The sequence below is a fragment of the Pseudophryne corroboree genome, chromosome 4 (genome assembly GCF_028390025.1).
Source record: "Pseudophryne corroboree isolate aPseCor3 chromosome 4, aPseCor3.hap2, whole genome shotgun sequence".
NCBI classification, from domain to species: domain Eukaryota; kingdom Metazoa; phylum Chordata; class Amphibia; order Anura; family Myobatrachidae; genus Pseudophryne; species Pseudophryne corroboree.
Genome location: NC_086447.1, coordinates 163882590 through 163901397, shown reverse-complemented (window position 1 = coordinate 163901397; position 18808 = coordinate 163882590). Strand labels below are relative to the sequence as shown.

The 18808-nt window shown below is 44.6% G+C and overlaps 1 protein-coding gene across 1 annotated transcript in view; it reads right to left on the bottom strand.

Annotated features, from left to right (window-relative positions):
* LOC134910862 (kyphoscoliosis peptidase-like) overlaps nucleotides 1-18808 on the bottom strand; it is a 75640-nt gene that overhangs the window by 45744 nt on the left and 11088 nt on the right. Inside the window, exons 2-3 of the mRNA XM_063919246.1 lie at nucleotides 9412-9465; nucleotides 5162-5236 (exon numbers count right to left, since the gene is read on the bottom strand). Coding sequence (XP_063775316.1) covers nucleotides 5162-5236; nucleotides 9412-9465 — 129 coding nt within the window. The remainder of the gene's footprint in view (nucleotides 1-5161; nucleotides 5237-9411; nucleotides 9466-18808) is intronic.

Here is an 18808-nt window from a genome sequence, read left to right as displayed (position 1 = left end):
TCCTGCAAAAATTCTGGGGTGCAGTGAATATAAATGTACACTGGCCTGTTTTGTATGCTGTAATAACTCTAGGGTGCAGTAGAATAAATGTACACTGGCCCTGTCTTATATGCTGTAATAATTCTAGGGTGCAGTGAAAATAAATGTATACTGGCCCTGTCTTGTATTCTGTAATAATTCTAGGGTGCAGTAAAATAAATGTACACTGGCCCTGTTTTGTATGCTATAATAATATTAGGGTGCAGTGAAAATAAATGTACACTGGCCCTGTCTTGTATGCTGCAAAAATTCTGGGTTGCAGTGAAAATAAAAGTACACTGGCCCTGTCTTGTATGCTGCAAAGATTCTGGGGTGCAGTGAAAATAAATGTACACTTTTCCTGTATGCTGTAAACATACAGGGATGCTGCTGTTAAAATAAAACTACACTGGTCCTGTATGCTGTAAAAATACAGGGGTGCTGTTGTTAAAATAAAAGTACACTGTTCCTGTATGCTGTAAAATTACAGGAGTGCTGTGAAAATTCAGGGGTGCTGGCACTGTCCGCGGTTGTGATATCTAGGCCCGACCTTCACAACACTGTATGTGAAGAGGATGCTCCTACCACCATTTGCATGCCCTCTGCAAGTGCTGGGAGGAGCACCGCCAGTCCAGTTGCTGATATTGAGATTGAGGGTGTCACTGTAGAAGTACACCAGGATGAAGAGGATATGGGTGTAGCTGGCGCTGCGGAGGAACTTGACGATGATGATTCTGATGGTGATGTGGTTTGTTTGAATAAGGCACCAGTGGAGACAGTTATTGGCCATGGGATGAAAAAGCCCATTGTCATGCCTGGGCAAAATACAAGAAAAAGCACCTCTTTGGTGTGGAATTATTTCTCCACAATTCCGGACAACAGGTGTCAAGCCATCTGTTGCCTTTGTCAATCCATAATAACAATTGGTAAGGACCGTAACCACCTAGGAACATCTTCCCTTATACATCACCTGCATCGCATTCATCATGTCATTGTCAAGTTCAGAAACTTTGGGTAATAGCGTAAGCAGTCCACTGACACCTAAATTATGTGGTTTTGTTTAAATATTACTTCTCTGTGAGGATGAGGATGTAAACACTGAAGGGGGAGGGGGAATCTGAGGATGAGGATGACATCTTGCCACTGCAGAGACAGTTTGTGCAAGGAGAGATTAATTGCTTTTTTTTAGGGGGGGGGGGGGGGGCAAACAAACCAATCATTTCAGCCACAGTTGTGTGGCAGACCCTGCCCTTGAAACTACTGGTTTGTTAAAGTGTGCATGTCCTGTTTATACAACATAAGGGTGGTGCCCAAGGACAATTCCATCTTGCATGTCTTTTCTTTGCCACATTATTCCAAGGGTGCTGCCCCTCTGCCCTATCAGTCCAGGGGTGCTGCCCACTGCCATTTAAGTCCAGGGGTGCTCTTGCCTGTCTGCTGTGCTGTGTAATTCTCCAGGGGTGCTGCCTATGCTGTATAAATTCAGGGGTGCTGCTGTATAATTCCAGGGGTGCTGCTGTACTTGATCCTAGGTTTAAAATAAATGAAAGCCTAGAGCAGATATGAAACAAGCTTCAGCATCACAAACAGATTTGTGAAAACATAGCCGCAAAGGTGGAAATTAAAATAGCTATTTTGACAGTGTTTTTAAATAAAGTGGAGAGAGACCACATTTGTGGCCAAAGTCAGTGTGACTCAGAAGAGACTGAATCATAATCCAACGCAACTGCCAGAGTGGTAAAAGTGATATTTTCTGCCGAAGCATTAGAGAGAGGTTCTTCTCAATTATTTCATGTTAAGGACTCACTCAAATGAATGGCTCCAATTAGTCAACCTTAATTTTGATTTATTATTAATGTTCCACATTTTTGGATTATTTATTTAGAAGATGGGCATTTGTTGTACAGGGATCTTCTTTTCCTAAGGGCTGCGTAGGGTTATCGCAAGACCTTGTGGTGTTAGAAGAACAGAGTTTCAGCGATCTTGCATTGCATCAGCTTTCCATTGCACTGCAGCACTAGATGGGCAAGGAGAGGATGTAAAAAACATCTAAGGGGCTGCTTTATTAAAAAATTAAATATAAAAAAAAATAAACAAGGCACACACTGTATCACTCTGTATTTGGCTCACCTTGACAAAGGGGCTTGCGTGCCCCGAAACGTTGAAATACCCAGCCTGTATTATGGAATAAAAGCACCAGCACTTTACTTTCATTTGGCTTTGTCAGTCTCTGAGTGCCGCTGTTTGCTATAATAGCTTTTTACCTGCATCCATCACTCCAGAAGGCACCTGAGCAGTTTGTTCTATATTGAGGAGAGTGCCGATCCGTTACCAACTGCTATATATATATATATATATATATATATACATACACATAAAACACATACACACAAATATCCACACACATAGAAGAAATACACACAAACACACACAGAAACACACGCATACTCCTGCTTACCCCTCCAAGCCGGACACACACACACACAGAAACACACGCATATTCCTGCTTAGCCCTCCAAGTGTACACACACTTCTGCTTACCCCTCCAAGCCAGACACACACACACACACACACACACACACACACACACACACCTCCCTGTAGGCAGAGCCAGGGCCAGTGATAGGGGTTTCAGCCCCCTGCCTGCAAACTATATGCTTGTTCTCTACCTCCCAAACTTTATAAAGGGACAGTGGTCTCACAAGGAAGGGGAGTGGTCACACAATAGTACCACCAATTCAAATTATGCTATACAGTAGCACAATCTTATTCCCATTACAACGCATGTAGTGCCCCTTATTCACATAACGACCCACAGTTATGTCCCTTATTCAAATTATGTCACTCAGTAGTGCCCTTTATTCATGTTACGCTACACAGTGGTACTACTTATACATGTTATGCCAGAGTAGTGCCCCTTATACACAATGCCCACAGTAATGCCCCTTATACACATAATGCCATCAGTAGTGCCCCTTATACACATCTCTGCCTATGTCACTCCAGCAGCTCACCACTCATGTCCCTCCAGCAGCTCCATGCCATGAATCCCTCCAGCAACTTCCCTACCTCTCTGTGTCCATCCAGCCCCCTCTTACCTTGTCTTCAGCGTGCACAGAACCTACTCCTCTTAGTGGCTCTTCACTTCGGCAGTGGGGATAGCATGACATGACATACGCAGTGCCGGAAAAGGAAGCTGCTGAGACCTAAGGATGGTACAAATGTCATCTGATAGACACAGCGTGTATGAGTACCAGGAGGGGTGGGCCACAGGTGAAGGAGAACCATGGAGCTGCCAAGACCTGAGGAAGGAGGAGGTGGGTGTAGCTCAACAGTAACACTAGTGCCATGTTCATCATCTATTGACATGGGTGGCAGGGTGGGCTTTTCTGATGGAATTATTGTGCAAGGCTGTGGAGGAAGTGGAACTAGTTCAACCTGCAATTACAGGTGGTGGACCTCAGCTCCACCTTGTTCCCCTCCACTTTAACCCCTGCTCACATGCGTATAACTGGGACACACAGGTATGCTCACATGCGTGTAACTAGGACACACAGGTATGCTCACATGCGTGTAACTAGGAGCTGTGAAAAACAAAAATAATGCATCTGCCACAAAATATGTATATTAAAATGCAATTAAAAAATGGAAAAAAAGAAACCCATGAGATTTTCACAAAATAAGTTTCCAGACTCCGTGGATGGGAAAATATCCAATCTTGATCCTGTAGTATACACCAGTTTATTTGCATCCCAGCATTAAATCCGAGATTATCTTAATCACTGAACATGGAGAAGGGGGTACAAATTTGAAGACTTTGGCCCCTAGTTTTTCAGTCTGTCCAGTAATGTGGTAACTAATAATTATATATTGGCTTGGTTGAAGTCCTTTCTGTTCCACACCAATATAGGAGTGGAGGTGTGTTGTTCCTGATTGCATGTGCCTCTCTAATTTTTAATCACCTTCTTGACACTGTCCTCTTTCCTCTTCTCATAATGTGTAAAGTCATCAAATGTGGAGGTGGTATGTTTGTAGCTAGCTATGATTCGGAGAATGGGATGCGGTCAAGATCCCGCCGGACGGAATCCCGGCGGTCGAAATACTGACACCGGGATCCCGGCCGGCACAATTCCGACATATTCTCCCTCTGTGGGTGTCCACAACACCCATAGAGGGAGAATAAATTAGTGTGCCGAGCGCAGCGAGGTACCGTGCCCGCAGCGTGGCGAGTGCAGCGAGCCCGCAAGGGGCTGCGTTGCGCTCGCCCCCCTGTCAGGATTGTGCCAGTCGGGCTCCTGGTGAGCTTTTTCCAGGGGGACCACCTGTCGCTGAAATAATGGGTTTATTAAACTGTGTATGTCCTGTTTAAACAATATATGGGTGGTTGGGAGGGCCCAAAACAATTCCATCTCGCACCTCTCTTTTTTCTTTGCATTATGTGCTCTTTGGGGCCTTTTTGTTTTTTAAATGGCCTTCCTGTCTTCCACTGCAGTGCCACTCCTAGATGGGCTAGGTGTTTGTGCCACCCACTTGTGTCGCTTAGCTTAGTCATCCAGCTACGTCGGTGCAACCTTTTGGCCTAAAAACAATATTGTGAGGTGTGTGGTGTTCAGAATAGACTGGAAATGAGTGTAAATGAATGAGGTAAATAATACCGTAGGATCAAATTACCCCCAAATTCTGTGATTTTAGCTGTTTTTATGTTTTTTTCCCATAAATCATCCAGATCCAAAACCAAAACATGAAAGGGTGGTTTTGGCAAAACCAAACCAGATTCAAAAGTTGAGCAGGAATCCAGATCCAAAACCAAAACACAAAACCCGAAAAGTGTCCGGTGCACATCTTACCCAGGAATAACAGTTCTTTATTCCCTGGTTGAATTACCGAGTCAGGCGACCTGGGAATTCGTCACTGACCCATTTTACACCGCACAGCGTTTACCCAGCAACATACCAGGTTATTTGTGCGGTGTGAAAGGGGTATCAGAGAACATTTCTGAATGTCTTACACTACTGTCATCCAGATTGGCTATTCAAATGTGAAAGTGACTGTTCTCTCGGTTAAACATGTATAACTTAATGGGGATGACAGATAGCAACAAGGCCAGGAGCCAAGTGTAGAGCAAGTATAAAATCTCTCTTACTGCTTTCCAAGGCCGGATTTTCCTTTATCTTCTGTCTTTCTGGATTGACAGGGGGCGTTTCAACCTCTATATTAACTGGGGGGGAAAACAGAATCATAATGCACAATTAAAATCGAAAGCAAACTACCTGTACTTCTATTGACATTTTCTTAAATGAATGGCAATGATAATATAATATTTTCTCTATTTTGAATTGATAGAGCTGTGCTATAATGTGACAAGAAAGCTGCGACCGTAAAGTGGTAACAAATTATTTTAGGGGCTGTGTATCATTATCACCATGTTAATAATTGCTAATTATGCTTTTCATGGCCCAGCTGCTCCAATGATAAGCATACCCCTCAGTGGCACTAAATATTAGGTGTATGAAGCTGACTTAAGAGTGAAGTTGCCCATAGCAACCATTCAGCTGTTGAGATATTCCTATGGGGGTCATTCCGAGTTGTTCGCTCGCAAGCGGATTTTAGCAGATTTGCTCATGCTAAGCCGCCGCCTACTGGGAGTGAATCTTAGCATCTTAAAATTGCGAACGATGTATTCGCAATATTGCGATTACACACCTCGTAGCAGTTTCTGAGTAGCTCCAGACTTACTCGGCTTCTGCGATCAGTTCAGTGCTTGTCGTTCCTGGTTTGACGTCACAAACACACCCAGCGTTCGCCCAGACACTCCCCCGTTTCTCCGGCCACTCCTGCGTTTTTTCCCACACGCCCATAAAACGGCCAGTTTCCGCCCAGTAACACCCATTTCCTGTCAATCACATTACGATCGCCAGAACGAAGAAAAAGCCGTGAGTAAAATTCCTAAGTGCATAGCAAATTTACTTGGCGCAGTCGCAGTGCGGACATTGCGCATGCGCATTAATCGGAAAATCGCTGCGATGCGAAGATTTTTACCGAGCGAACAACTCGGAATGACCCCCTATATTCCTATTGGTGTAGAACCTTGATGGTTTACAAGAGGCACTAGTGGAATGTGAAATGGAATTTAGCTCACATAATGATCCTTAACAAAGGCTTACAGGTTTATAATGGAACAGCAGTAGCGGTATCCGGTCTCTAGGTCGACCACACTATTGGTCAACACGCATTAGGTCTACATGGTTTCTAAGTCATCATGGTCACTAGGTCGACATGACAAAACGTCGACATATGTTTCACACAATTTTTTTCATTTTTTTAACTTTTTCATACTTTGCTATCCACATGGACTACGATTGGGAATGGTAACCTGTGCCGAGCGCAGCGGCAGCGGAGCGAGGCACCTTGCCCGAAGCATGGCAAGCGAAGTGAGCCATGTAAGGGGACACGATGCACTAATTGGGCTTCCCGGTCACAGGGGGTCATTCCGAGTTGATCGCTCGCTAGCTACTTTTTGCAGCACTGCGATCAGATAGTCGCCGCCTATAGGGGAGTGTATTTTCGCTTTGCAAGTGTGCGAACACATGTGCAGCCGAGCTCTGCAAAAACATTTTGTACAGTGTCTGAGTAGGTCTGAACTTACTCAGCCCTTGCGATCACTTCAGCCTGAATGACCCCCTAGGTCAGTGATGGCTAACCTTGACACTCCAGCTGTTGTTGAACTATACATCCCAGCATGCCCTGCATCAGTTTTAGCATGTCCAAATAGCAAAACTGTAGCAGGGCATGCTGGGATGTGTAGTTCAACAACAGCTGGAGTGTCAAGGTTAGCCATCACTGCCCTCTAAGGAGCTAAGTGCTGCACAGCTGTCTCCACTCTGTACATCTCCTCCACTGAGTGCACAAAGTAGTAGTAATTAAGAGTTGTGTTCCAATCTAGTAAATATTATTGACACACGCCCTATTCTCCTTAACCTTTAAACTATTCAGTAGTGGAATGATTGGAATGTTGAGCAATTACAACCAGTATAACTGGAACTTGTAGCAGTGAACTTCAGTTCAGGCTTCACCTATTTCCGCAAATATGATAAGGTCCCATATAGTAACCTAGGGCAGCGGTGGCCAACCCGCGGCTCTCAAGCCGCATGTGGCTCTTTCTGTCTCCGCACGCGGCCCATTAGCTCCCGCGGTGCCTCCCGCTGCCCTAGTCTGCAGTGCCCGGCGCTGGCCCGTGAGCCAAACAGAGCTCGCGGACCGGCAGCCAATCAGAAGTCTTAGCTGCCGGTCCGCGGACTCTGATTGGCTCACGGACCGGCGCCTAATTAGAGAGAATCAACGCCGCTGGAGAGTGGAGACTGAGGGGCAGGAGAAGCGCATGCTGCGCTCTCCTCCTGTCACAAGCAGCAGACTGAGCAGAGCTGCAGCGCGGCGGTGAGCAGCACTAGGGGGAAAGCAGTGTGGGGACATGTGTATCTTACACTGGCGGCATATCTGGCACTGGGGGGACGTGTATCTGGCACTGGGAGCATATCTGGCACTGTGGGGACATGTGTATCTTACACTGGGGGCATATCTTGCACTGGGGGGACGTGTATCTGGCACTGGGAGCATATCTGGCACTGTGGGGACATGTGTATCTTACACTGGCGGCATATCTGGCACTGGGGGGACGTGTATCTGGCACTGGGAGCATATGTGTATCTTACACTGGCGGCATATCTGGCACTGGGGGACGTATATCTGGCACTGGGAGCATATCTGGCACTGTGGGGACATGTGTATCTTACACTGGCGGCATATCTGGCACTGGGGGGATGTGTATCTGGCACTGGGGAGGGGACATGTGTTTCTGGGGGCATATCTGGCACTGGAGGCACATGTTTCTGGCACTGGTGGCATATCTGGCACTGGGGGAACATGTGTTTCTGGCACTGGGGGGACATGTGTTTCTGGCACTGGAGGAATGTGTATCTGGCACTGGGGGCATATCTTGCACTGGGGAGACGTGTAGCTGACAGTGGGGCATATTTGGCACTGGGGGCATATCTGGCACTGGGGGGACATGTGTATCTGGCACTGTGGGCATATCTGGCATTGTGGGCATATCTGGCACTGGGGGGACATGTGTATCTGGCACTGGGGGCATATCTGGCACTGGAGGGATATGTGTATCTTACACTGGGGGCATATCTGGCACTGGAGAGATGTGTATTTGGCAGTAGGGGCATATCTGGCACTGGGGAGATATGTATCTAGCAGTGGGGGCATATCTGGCACTATAGGTACATATATGTACCTGGCACTGTGGGGGCATATATGTATCTGGCACTGTGGGGGAATATATGTATCTGGCACTGTGGGGGCATATAAGTATTTGGCACTGTGAAGGCACCCATTTTTTGGTGTTTTTATATGTATGTGGCACTGTACAGGGGGCTTATTTGTATGTGGCACTGTACAACATGACTAAAAATGACTAAATGACTAAAAATGGGGTTATGACACAAGGTCATACTCCTACAAACGTCAAAACAAAAGGTGTGCATAAAAATGGGGTGTGGTTTTGTGACAACTATGCCACGCCCCCATTTTTGCTTGCGCGCCTTAGGTGCGTGCATGGTATGGCTCTTACCCTTGACTACAGATCTTTTCTGGATATTTGCCACTGACTGGTTGGCCACCCCTGACCTAGAGGCTGATGCAAAGTTGAAGACAAATCGGTTGCACATACCCTGGAGCCAAGCCAAGTGAAGGAGGCGTGTGTGTAAGTTTAAGTAAAGGAGGCGTGTGTTAGTGAGTTTAAGTGAAGGAGGCATGTGTAAGTGAGAGGCGTGTGTGTGTGTGTGTTTAAGTGAAAGAGGCATTTGTGTGTGTGCTTAAGTGAAAAAGGCACTTGTGTGTTTTTAAGTAAAATAGGTATTTGTGTGTGTTTAATTGAAAGAGGCGTTTGTGTGTGTGTGTTTTTATGTGAAAGAGGCGTTTGTGTGTTTTTAAGTGAAAAAGGCGTTTGTGCGTTTTTTTTATATATAGATATATATATCGGCACACCCTGCACCAAAGCATCTACATTGTGACACGCTGGTGGGTGAGGGAGTATTGTGGTTGTGCTATAAAGGTATGCTGGTGTCTATATAATTGTGATGACTGACTTGGAGTGCCATCCACTTTGCTTGTGTATCTATATTACTATTGGGAAAGGCACCTGAGCACGCTGCTACTGTTCACCATGAGTGCCGGATAGCTACATATGAAGAGGGGGTGTGTGTGTATGTAGGGGGGGCACCAACATTTATCATGTCTCCGGGCGACTGGGGCGAACTTACGCCAATGATTACATGGTCGTACTCTAACACACTTCTTATATAGTACATATGAGAAAAGCTGACTTACCTATGTCTCCATTACTTCCCTCTGGATCTTTTTCTTCTTGATCATTTTTAAGACCTGGAGATAAATTACACAAAATAATGATAGCGTGATACAGACTAAATTGTAACATACCAACGTGTCTTTATTACAGTCTCATAACAATTCTTGTCTGCAGGTAATACTGTAGCTAAATTACAATGAGAAACATAAGGTGGATAGAAACTCTCACATATGTCACACTTCGCTGTGTAGGCATTCGCAGCTGAGACGGCATTAGCATACAACTATGGATACAAAAAATAATATAAAGTGGGCGCTAAAAATTGTTTGAGATAACTAATAATAAAAAATGGCTGCTCACACAAGGAGGACCTGGATATCCTCCAAATAAGGAGACACTGCACCTAAAAAATATGGGAGGTCATTCCGAGTTGTTCGCTCGCAAGGCGATTTTAGCAGTATTGCACACGCTAAGCCGCCGCCTACTGGGAGTGAATCTTAGCTTCTTAAAATTGCGAACGATGTATTCACAATATTGCGATTACAAACTTCTTAGCAGTTTCAGAGTAGCTTCAGACTTACTCGGCATCTGCGATCAGTTCAGTGCTTGTCGTTCCTGGGTTGACGTCACAAACACTCCCAGCGTTCGCCCAGACACTCCTCCGTATCTCCAGCCACTCCCGCGTTTTTTCCGGAAACGGTAGCGTTTTTTCCCACACGCCCATAAAACGGCCTGTTTCCACCCAGTAACACCCATTTCCTGTCAATCACATTACGATCGCCGGAGCGAAGAAAAAGCCGTGAGTAAAAATACTATCTTCATTGCAAAATTACTTGGCGCAGTCGCAGTGCGGACATTACGCATGCGCACTAAGCGGAAAATCACTGCGATGCGATGAAATTTACCGAGCGAACGACTCGGAATGAGGGCCATGGTTACAAATGTGAGCGCACATATAATTATAGATTTTGATTAATTAGAAGGCTGCTGGTTTAATAAAAATATTTATCTTTATTTAAAAACAAAAAGACTGTATAAACATATTTAAATAAAACAAAAAACATCACAATGGAAATCACAATGGAAAAATAATATATACCCCGCTCTGGCCAGTTAAGCTTTGTAAACAATTAATACAGGTTGAGTATCCCATATCCAAATATTCCAAAATACGGAATATTCCGAAATACGGACTTTTTTGAGTGAGAGTGAGATAGTGAAACCTTTGTTTTTTGATGGCTCAATGTACACAAACTTTGTTTAATACACAAAGTTATTAAAAATATTGTATTAAATGACCTTCAGGCTGTGTGTATAAGGTGTATATGAAACATAAATGAATTGTGTGAATGTCGACACACTTTCTTTAATGCACAAAGTTATAAAAAATATTGGCTAAAATTACCTTCAGGCTGTGTGTATAAGGTGTAGATGTAACATAAATGCATTCTGTGCTTAGATTTAGGTCCCATCACCATGATATCTTATTATGGTATGCAATTATTCCAAAATACGGAAAAATCCGATATCCAAAATACCTCTGGTCCCAAGCATTTTGGATAAGGGATACTCAACCTGTAGTTTGCATGCATGCCAAATTTGGTTAATGCAGTGGTTCCCAAACTTTTTGGAATCACGGCGCCCTCGAGCATCAGAATTTTTTTCACGGCACCTCAAGGACAAAAGCTTCTTATTGTGAAATTTAGAAATAAATATTAAATTAAGTAAATTGTGTTTATATGTCATCCATAAGTTAAATTGTGTGGTGAGGGACAAGATTTGCTTCTGTTTGGCCATATATTTTATGATTGGCAGCCACCAGCACCGGTTTTTCCTATTACATTGACCATAAATGATTTTAATTTGTCCTGGACCACCAATCCAAGGCACCCCTGCAAGTGTCCCGAGGCACCCCAGGGTGCCACGGCACACAGTTTGGGAACCACTGGGTTAATGGTTAATTGTAACGAAGCACAGTCCTTAAATGCAGTCTTAATGGTTAGAAACTGTTTTCTCCCTCCAGGGAATTTTGTATTAGTAGTATTAGTGTTGATTAATAGAGTTATTTGTACTATATAATTCACACTCTTTAGATAGAAACACAGTCCCTTAGTGGAAGTGGATAACACATTTCATTGGTATATAACTGCTTTGCTCAGAAAGTTTGATGTAATACCAGCTCACACTGATCAAGGATGCAATGCTGATGAAATTAGGTGGTCAATTAATCCCCCGTCGGGACACTCATATGGGCAGTGCTTACCCTCCCACTCTGCGGCGGTTCTGGTGTCCTCGGCTGGGCTAGATCACACTGAGCGTGTCGCTGTAGCCAATTGAGCGGTGACACGCTCAAGGCGTGTGGTGATGCAGGGAACGCTTAGCCGCGTGCCGCGGCTTCCGGGTTGGTCGGAGCTTCCGGCTTCCGGTGCGTTCCACCTGACGTCCTTTAGTCACCTGACGCGTTTCTCCGGCTTCTGTGGGTGGCGGTTTCTTCAGAGGTTTGATGCAGGATACAGGCCACACTGTGCTATCACAGGTGCTATCACATCTGGCCAACTTAAGTTTATGTGTGAGTGATTTTTCTTTTTCATTTTTATCAAAATATTTTTTACTAAAATAATGTGATAAGGTAAGCTAAGCAAAATTCCTATTTCAAAATGTGTAACATTTTCCAGCCAAATAAAGAAAAGATAAATGTTTCACAGGTTTGAACGTTTGGCTCATCTCCAGGCTTAAAGGCTGAATCGATATGATGAAGCCTCAAAATGGCTGCCTCCATGGTGTATGTGAAGGAAACTTTTTAAAGTCATGTTGTTTAGCTGCTCTTAAAGTTTTCTCCTTAAGGGAACTGTTTATTAATTATAATGGTGATGATGTCATTACACGGTGGGGTGGGCTGATGATACAGCTGTCTGCACCAGAACTCCCGCCTCTACCTTCTCATACATCTCGCAGAGACTAAAACTACTGTAGGTAAATATGATAAATAGCTTAAATAAAATTAAAATAAAAGTTTATATTACTTTGTAGAGTGAATTTAGCACACTAAAATGAAACAATTGAACAGGAAAAACATAGTAGTCCCATTGCTTTTTAATGTGCAAACAACACTTAAAGTCACCTTATTTACACTGGAGTAGAGCACTTCTCCGTGGGCGGAGTGCCGCCTCAGCCAGTCACCTGTGATGTCTAACACTGGTTATAAATAACTCTTTATCTCTCATGATTATACTTAACCACTTTAAGGGTGCAATAAATAACTCTTTGTACAGCCTTCTGTGGTGAGAAAGCCAGAGATTTATAGTGGGAGATATAATGATAGAACAGGTGCGAGTGCATCCAATTTTCTTTTCAAATACATCTATTGGTTAGCGCATGTTGGATAAATGTCTGGAGCAGGAGCTGTGTTTTGGTATCTAAGGCAGATGTTAAACAGCTCTGCGCAGAGGGCGTCATTCAGAGATGTTTGCGTACATCTGCGATTGTTAGAGACGGTGTACGCACAGGAACTGTATTGCACATGTGCCAGTCTCCTTCTGCAAGATTGCTTAGCTGCAGCATGAGTGACATGCTGCAGTATTTAGGGGGTGGAGCAGGGCCACCCCCGTTTTGTAGGTGTGTAGAGCCCAAGGTCTGCTTCTTCAGATGCAGAATTCCTGCCCCTGGCTTACTCAGCTGACCAAGGGCTGTGACCAGGGCAGTTCTAGACCATGTGGCGCCCTTGGCGAAAGTTTCCTTTGCCCCCCCCCCCCCCCCCAACAGGTGAAATAGGGTTAGTGCGCGCCTACGGCACGCAGCAACAATGGGGGTGTGGCTTCATAGTGAAGGGGCGTGGTCACAGTTTTTCTCCCTGTAGTTTTGCCCCCTGTAGAGTTGTGTCCCCAGTAGCTGTTGTGCCCCCTGCAGCTGTGCCCCCAGTAGTTTTGCCTCCAGTACTACGCCCTCAGTAGTTGTGCCCCTATTAGTTTTTCCCCCATTAGTTTTACCCCCAGTAGTTGTGCCCCCAGGAGCAGCACCGTCTCCGGCCGCCGGTGCTGCTCCTCAGATCTATGGGAGAGACGTTGTGACGTCTCTCCCATAGGAGCACACAGACACTAGAGGTTAATTATGACTTCTAGCATCTATGGCTGTTCTAAACTGCCATGCGCGATGACGTCAGGCGCACCGCACAGCAGGCACCAGTAGCAGGGAAAGGTCCTCTCTGCGAAGGGAAACTAAACGCTACCTCACTGCGCGTCAAGTTTCCCTTTGCAGTGAGGACCTTTTCCTAACCACTGCCGCCACCCCAGTTAGTAGAGGCTCTTGCCACGGCGGCAGAGCCCTCGGGACAGCGGCGCCCCAGGCAAAAGTCCTGCTTGCCCATGGCAAGAGCCGCTACTGGCTGTGACCACTGGACGCAGCACTCGGATCTGCAATACTGTCAGGGGAGTCTTTTTCCTACAGATGCCTCCTGCAGCTGTAGAATATTTAGCACCCATCTCTGAATCAGGCCCAAAATACTAAATTAGAGTACACACTGGCCCTCATTCCGAGTTGATCGGTCGGTATTTTTAATCGCATCGCAATGAAAATCCGCTTAGTACGCATGCGCAATATTCGCACTGCGACTGCGCCAAGTAATTTAACAATGAAGATAGTATTTTTACTCACGGCTTTTTCATCGCTCCGGCGATCGTAATGTGATTGACAGGAAATGGGTGTTACTGGGCGGAAACACGGCGTTTTATGGGCGTGTGGTTGAAAACGCTACCGTTTCCTGTTAAAAACGCAGGAGTGGCTGGAGAAACGGAGGAGTGTCTGGGCGAACGCTGGGTGTGTTTGTGACGTCAAACCAGGAACGACAAGCACTGAACTGATCGCACAGGCAGAGTAAGGTTGAAGTTACTCAGAAACTGCTAAGTAGTTTGTAATCGCAATATTGCGAATACATCGGTCGCAATTTTAAGAAGCTAAGATACACTCCCAGTAGGCGTAGGCTTAGCGTGTGTAACTCTGCTAAATTCGCCTTGCGACCGATCAACTCGGAATGAGGGCCACTATACACAATATAGTGCAACTCACAGTTTACACCTGGTGGTTGATTTACTAAATGTCTATTTCCATTTATTTTTATCTATTTAAAAAAAAATGTTCATTCTAAATTGATGTTTGTTCTCAGGGGCTAAAACACACATTTACTTATAGACTTTTTTTTTATATTAATTTTTACATTTTACATTTTTACATATGTTTTAGCCCCTGAAATCCAACATTGATTTATAATCATTTTCATCTATTTTGAATTGATGGAAATAGACCTTAGTAAATAAAACCCCAGCAGTAGGGTTACCTCCTCATCCCTTTAATTCTAGACACATAGTAATTACACAGGTTCTGTGGCTGATTAAAACCAGGTGAAATGGAGTCTTGAAGTCAGCCAGCCACAGAACCTGTGTAACTAATATGTGTCCAGAATTAAAGGGATGAGGTGGTAACCCTACCCAGCGGTCAAGCACCCAAAAGTGACAGCCTGCAAACAGATGCATATGTACACTAGGCTTACTATACTATGGGGTCTATTCATGATGCAGCGATAAGAGTGGAGAAGTGAGCCAGTGGAGAAGATGTCCATGGCAACCAATCAGCTTTTAAGCAACAATTATCAAGTCCATTCTAAAAAATTATACATAGCAGCTGATTGGTTGCCATGGGCAACTTCTCCACTGGCTCACTTCTCCACGCTTTTCACTGCTTCATTAATAGACCTGTAACTCTTTTAACCTGGACACTCATGAATTATACAGGTTCTGTGGCTTGCTGACCTCAAACCTGAATTTCACCTAGTTTTAAGCAGCTGAAGAATCTGTGTAATTCATGAGTTTAAGGGATAGTATGGTAAGCCTAGGTATATGTATCTTCATTCAGGTCAGCATTAGATGCACTTACATGAACAAAATATTACTGTACTTTAGCCACGCTCCCCCCTACTCCATCCCACCCCTTAGTTAAGAGTAAAATGTGTCTACATTGGCATGGGAAGAGATGCGTAAGTATTGGCTTACAATACTGTCCCTTTAAACTGGGACACTCATATTACACAGGTTCTATGTCTGATTAAAACCAAGTGAAATGCAGGCTTGTAGTCATCCAGTGTCCCGGTTTAAAGGGATAGTAAGGTAAGCCTACATAAGTACTTCTGCACAACTAGTTGCAAGACTACAGTCTCCTGATAGGGTTAAATTATATCCTATGAATAGTGTTACCTGAACCAAGTACGAAGATAACCAGGGAATGTAGCTCACTGATTGCAGGCAGGTGTTAAGGGGGGTACAAACAGATACCAGCACAGATCTCTCCGTGTGTAGGGTGCCGTCGACAGCAATGCGTGTTCCCGCTCTTCGCTATAGCCGGATCTAGATTTAGCATGCATGCATGCCAAATCTAGTGAGATCGCTCATTTTACCACCGGGTGAAATGAGCGCCCATCCCCATCCCCCCCTTTGCTCGGCACACATCGCGCTGGTTGCTGAGCAGGGGGAGGGATATGTTCTGAGTGGTCTGTGCTAGATCGCTCAGCACACATCTACCCCGTGTGTACGGGACTTAAGACTCTAGCCAGCTGATGTGCAAATGAAGGGAAACACTGATTGCGTCCATGACCTGCAGTCTGTATTGCTTTTACACCCAGATATCTGCTTCTGATGTCTACTTCTCCTGCTGACCATGAGTAAAGCTAGGGACACACTCTGCAGATCTCTCTGCCTATCAGATAAACCCTCCGATCTTCAGAGCGATTATCCAATCACACACTGCATACCTCCCAACTATCCCGATTTTGGTGGGACAGTCCCATTTTTCTGGGAATGTTCCGATGTCCTACCCGCGGGTTGCAGTGTCCCGCAGTGGGATTGGGGAGGGGGACATTTGGGAGACCCTCTCTCATTCACTACTCTGCTTAGCAGAGCAGCGGTGAATAGACACTGTACGCATGTGCACAGCATCTGTTTACTGGGAGAGAGCGCTGGGCTGCCCCCACAGCGGTGAAAGTCCCCCTACCCGTGAGGCCATACCCTTAATTTTGGGCATGCGCCATAAGTGCTCATGTGTCCCTCCTCCCAACTTTCTAAAGTTGGGAGGTATGACACTGTACTATTTTTTAGCTCAGTGTGTATGTTCTTCAATGGATCTGGAGGATGGACATAGCTCATGGCATCTTTTAGTATAATACCTAGGCTTACCATGACATCCCTTTAAATCGGGACACTCATGAATTACACAAATTCTGTGGCTGGCTTAATTCAAGCCAGCATTTCAACTGGTTTAATCAGCCATAGAACCTGTGTCATTCATGAATGTCCCAGCTTAAAGGTACTGAAAGTATGGTAAACCTAATTATACTATATTAAGTTGCCCAATGAGGATTTATAATTTTGCAATGTAAATAATAGAAATAAGTAGTGGGGGGGGGGGGGCTATTACTGTTACGCCTGGGGGCACCCTGACCACTAAACATACAGATGCTAAACAAACAGTTTGATCGAAGCGGCACATTGACAACATTTTTTTTTCTATTTACTGGTTTACAGTATTTCATATGCCATTAATTAAAACACTATAATGCAATGAATGGTTAACACCAAAGAGAACTAACATTCTCAATTTTATATATATATATATACTATGTAAAAGTGAAAAATTGTCCTTCTGTCTGTATTTCTATACAAATCCACAGTTTACAAGCGAAGATCGTGAAATTTGACGTACAAGCGTATTAAAACACGGCAGAGACAACTGAAAAAATTAGAAATCCCTAGAACCCCTGGGGGGGAGACAGCAGCACAGAGTATATCAGGAGACAGCATAACTCTGGAATGCCTGCAGCAATTTACAACAAGCTTGGTACACATATGACTTACACTCTGGAAACAAACACTGTGGGGGTTAGACACCCCTAGCACCCCTAGGAGTGGGACAGCAGCCCAGAGTATTTCAGGAGACAGCATAATTCCCGAATGCCTGGACTAATTTACAACAAGCTTGGTACACATATGCCTTACAATCTGGGAACAAACACTCTGGGGGGAAGACATCCCTAGCACCCCTAGGGGTTAGGCAGCAGCACTGAGTATTTCAGCAGACAGCATAACTTTGGAATGCCTGCAGCAATTTACAACAAACTTGGTACACATATGACTTACACTCTGGGAACAAACACTCTGGGGGGAAGACATCCCTAGCACCCCTAGGGGTTAGGCAGCAGCACTGAGTATTTCAGCAGACAGCATAACTGTGGAAGAGCTGGAGCAATTTACACCAAACTTGGTACACATCTGACTTACAATATGGGAACAAAGCACATTTATTGGTAAGCTGCTCAAGCAGATTGTGATGTCAGGTGCTAAAAGGGAGGGGTAATTCTCGGCAGGAAAAAAACATATAGCTATCCCTAATGCACACTGAGTGAGAAATAACACTACATAACAATCAGATAATATACAGAGATCTTAGTTGCGTATATCTGCAGATATAGGGTTAAGCCCCCAGGCACACCCTAACACTTTATTCACACTTTTGTTTTTCCCTGTCACATTGTATATTTTTTTGTATTATTTTAATCACACCTCACTTACATAGCACTTATGTGCTTCTTATTAACCCTTACTAATTTTCATCTGTGTGTTGCCCTGAGGTAGCCGACCTGTGCCGACATGATGGGGTCCCGCACCCCGGACCCACACCTAGTAATTGGGACCCCCAGTGACAGAGACGCCTTGCCGTTTAGCCTGGGGGCTTAACCCTATATCTGTAGATATATGCAACTAAGCTCTCTATATTATCTGATTATTATGTAGTGTTATTTCTCACTCAGTGTGCATGATTTTGGTTGGTGCCCCCTAGCACCACAGCTAGTTCCGCCTCTGACACTGCACCCCTTTCCCAGCACAATCACCCTGCACCCATAGCAGTCCTCATTTTGGTGTTCCTACCCCATATATTTTAAATAGGAACAGTTCGGCGCACAGCCCAAAAAGGAGTGTGTTCTTGCTGGAAAGGGGCATGGCCACACAACGGTACCCCCAATTCAAATTACACCACACAGTAGTGCACCTTTATTCACATTTTATCATGTGATAGTGTCCCTTATTCACGTTACATCACACAGTAGTACCACTTTACCTTATATACGTTATTCCTTACAGTAGTGCCCCTTATTCACATTACATCCCACTGAATTGCTCCTTATGCACATTACACCACACCATATTGCTCTTTTTTCAGATTAGACCACACAGTAGTGCCCTTTCTATACATTACGCCACACAGTAGAGCAACTTATACACATGACACATTAGTAATGCATTAATACACATAATACCACACAGTAATGCCCCTTACACATATGACACACATTATTAATGTTCTTATAAACATAATGTG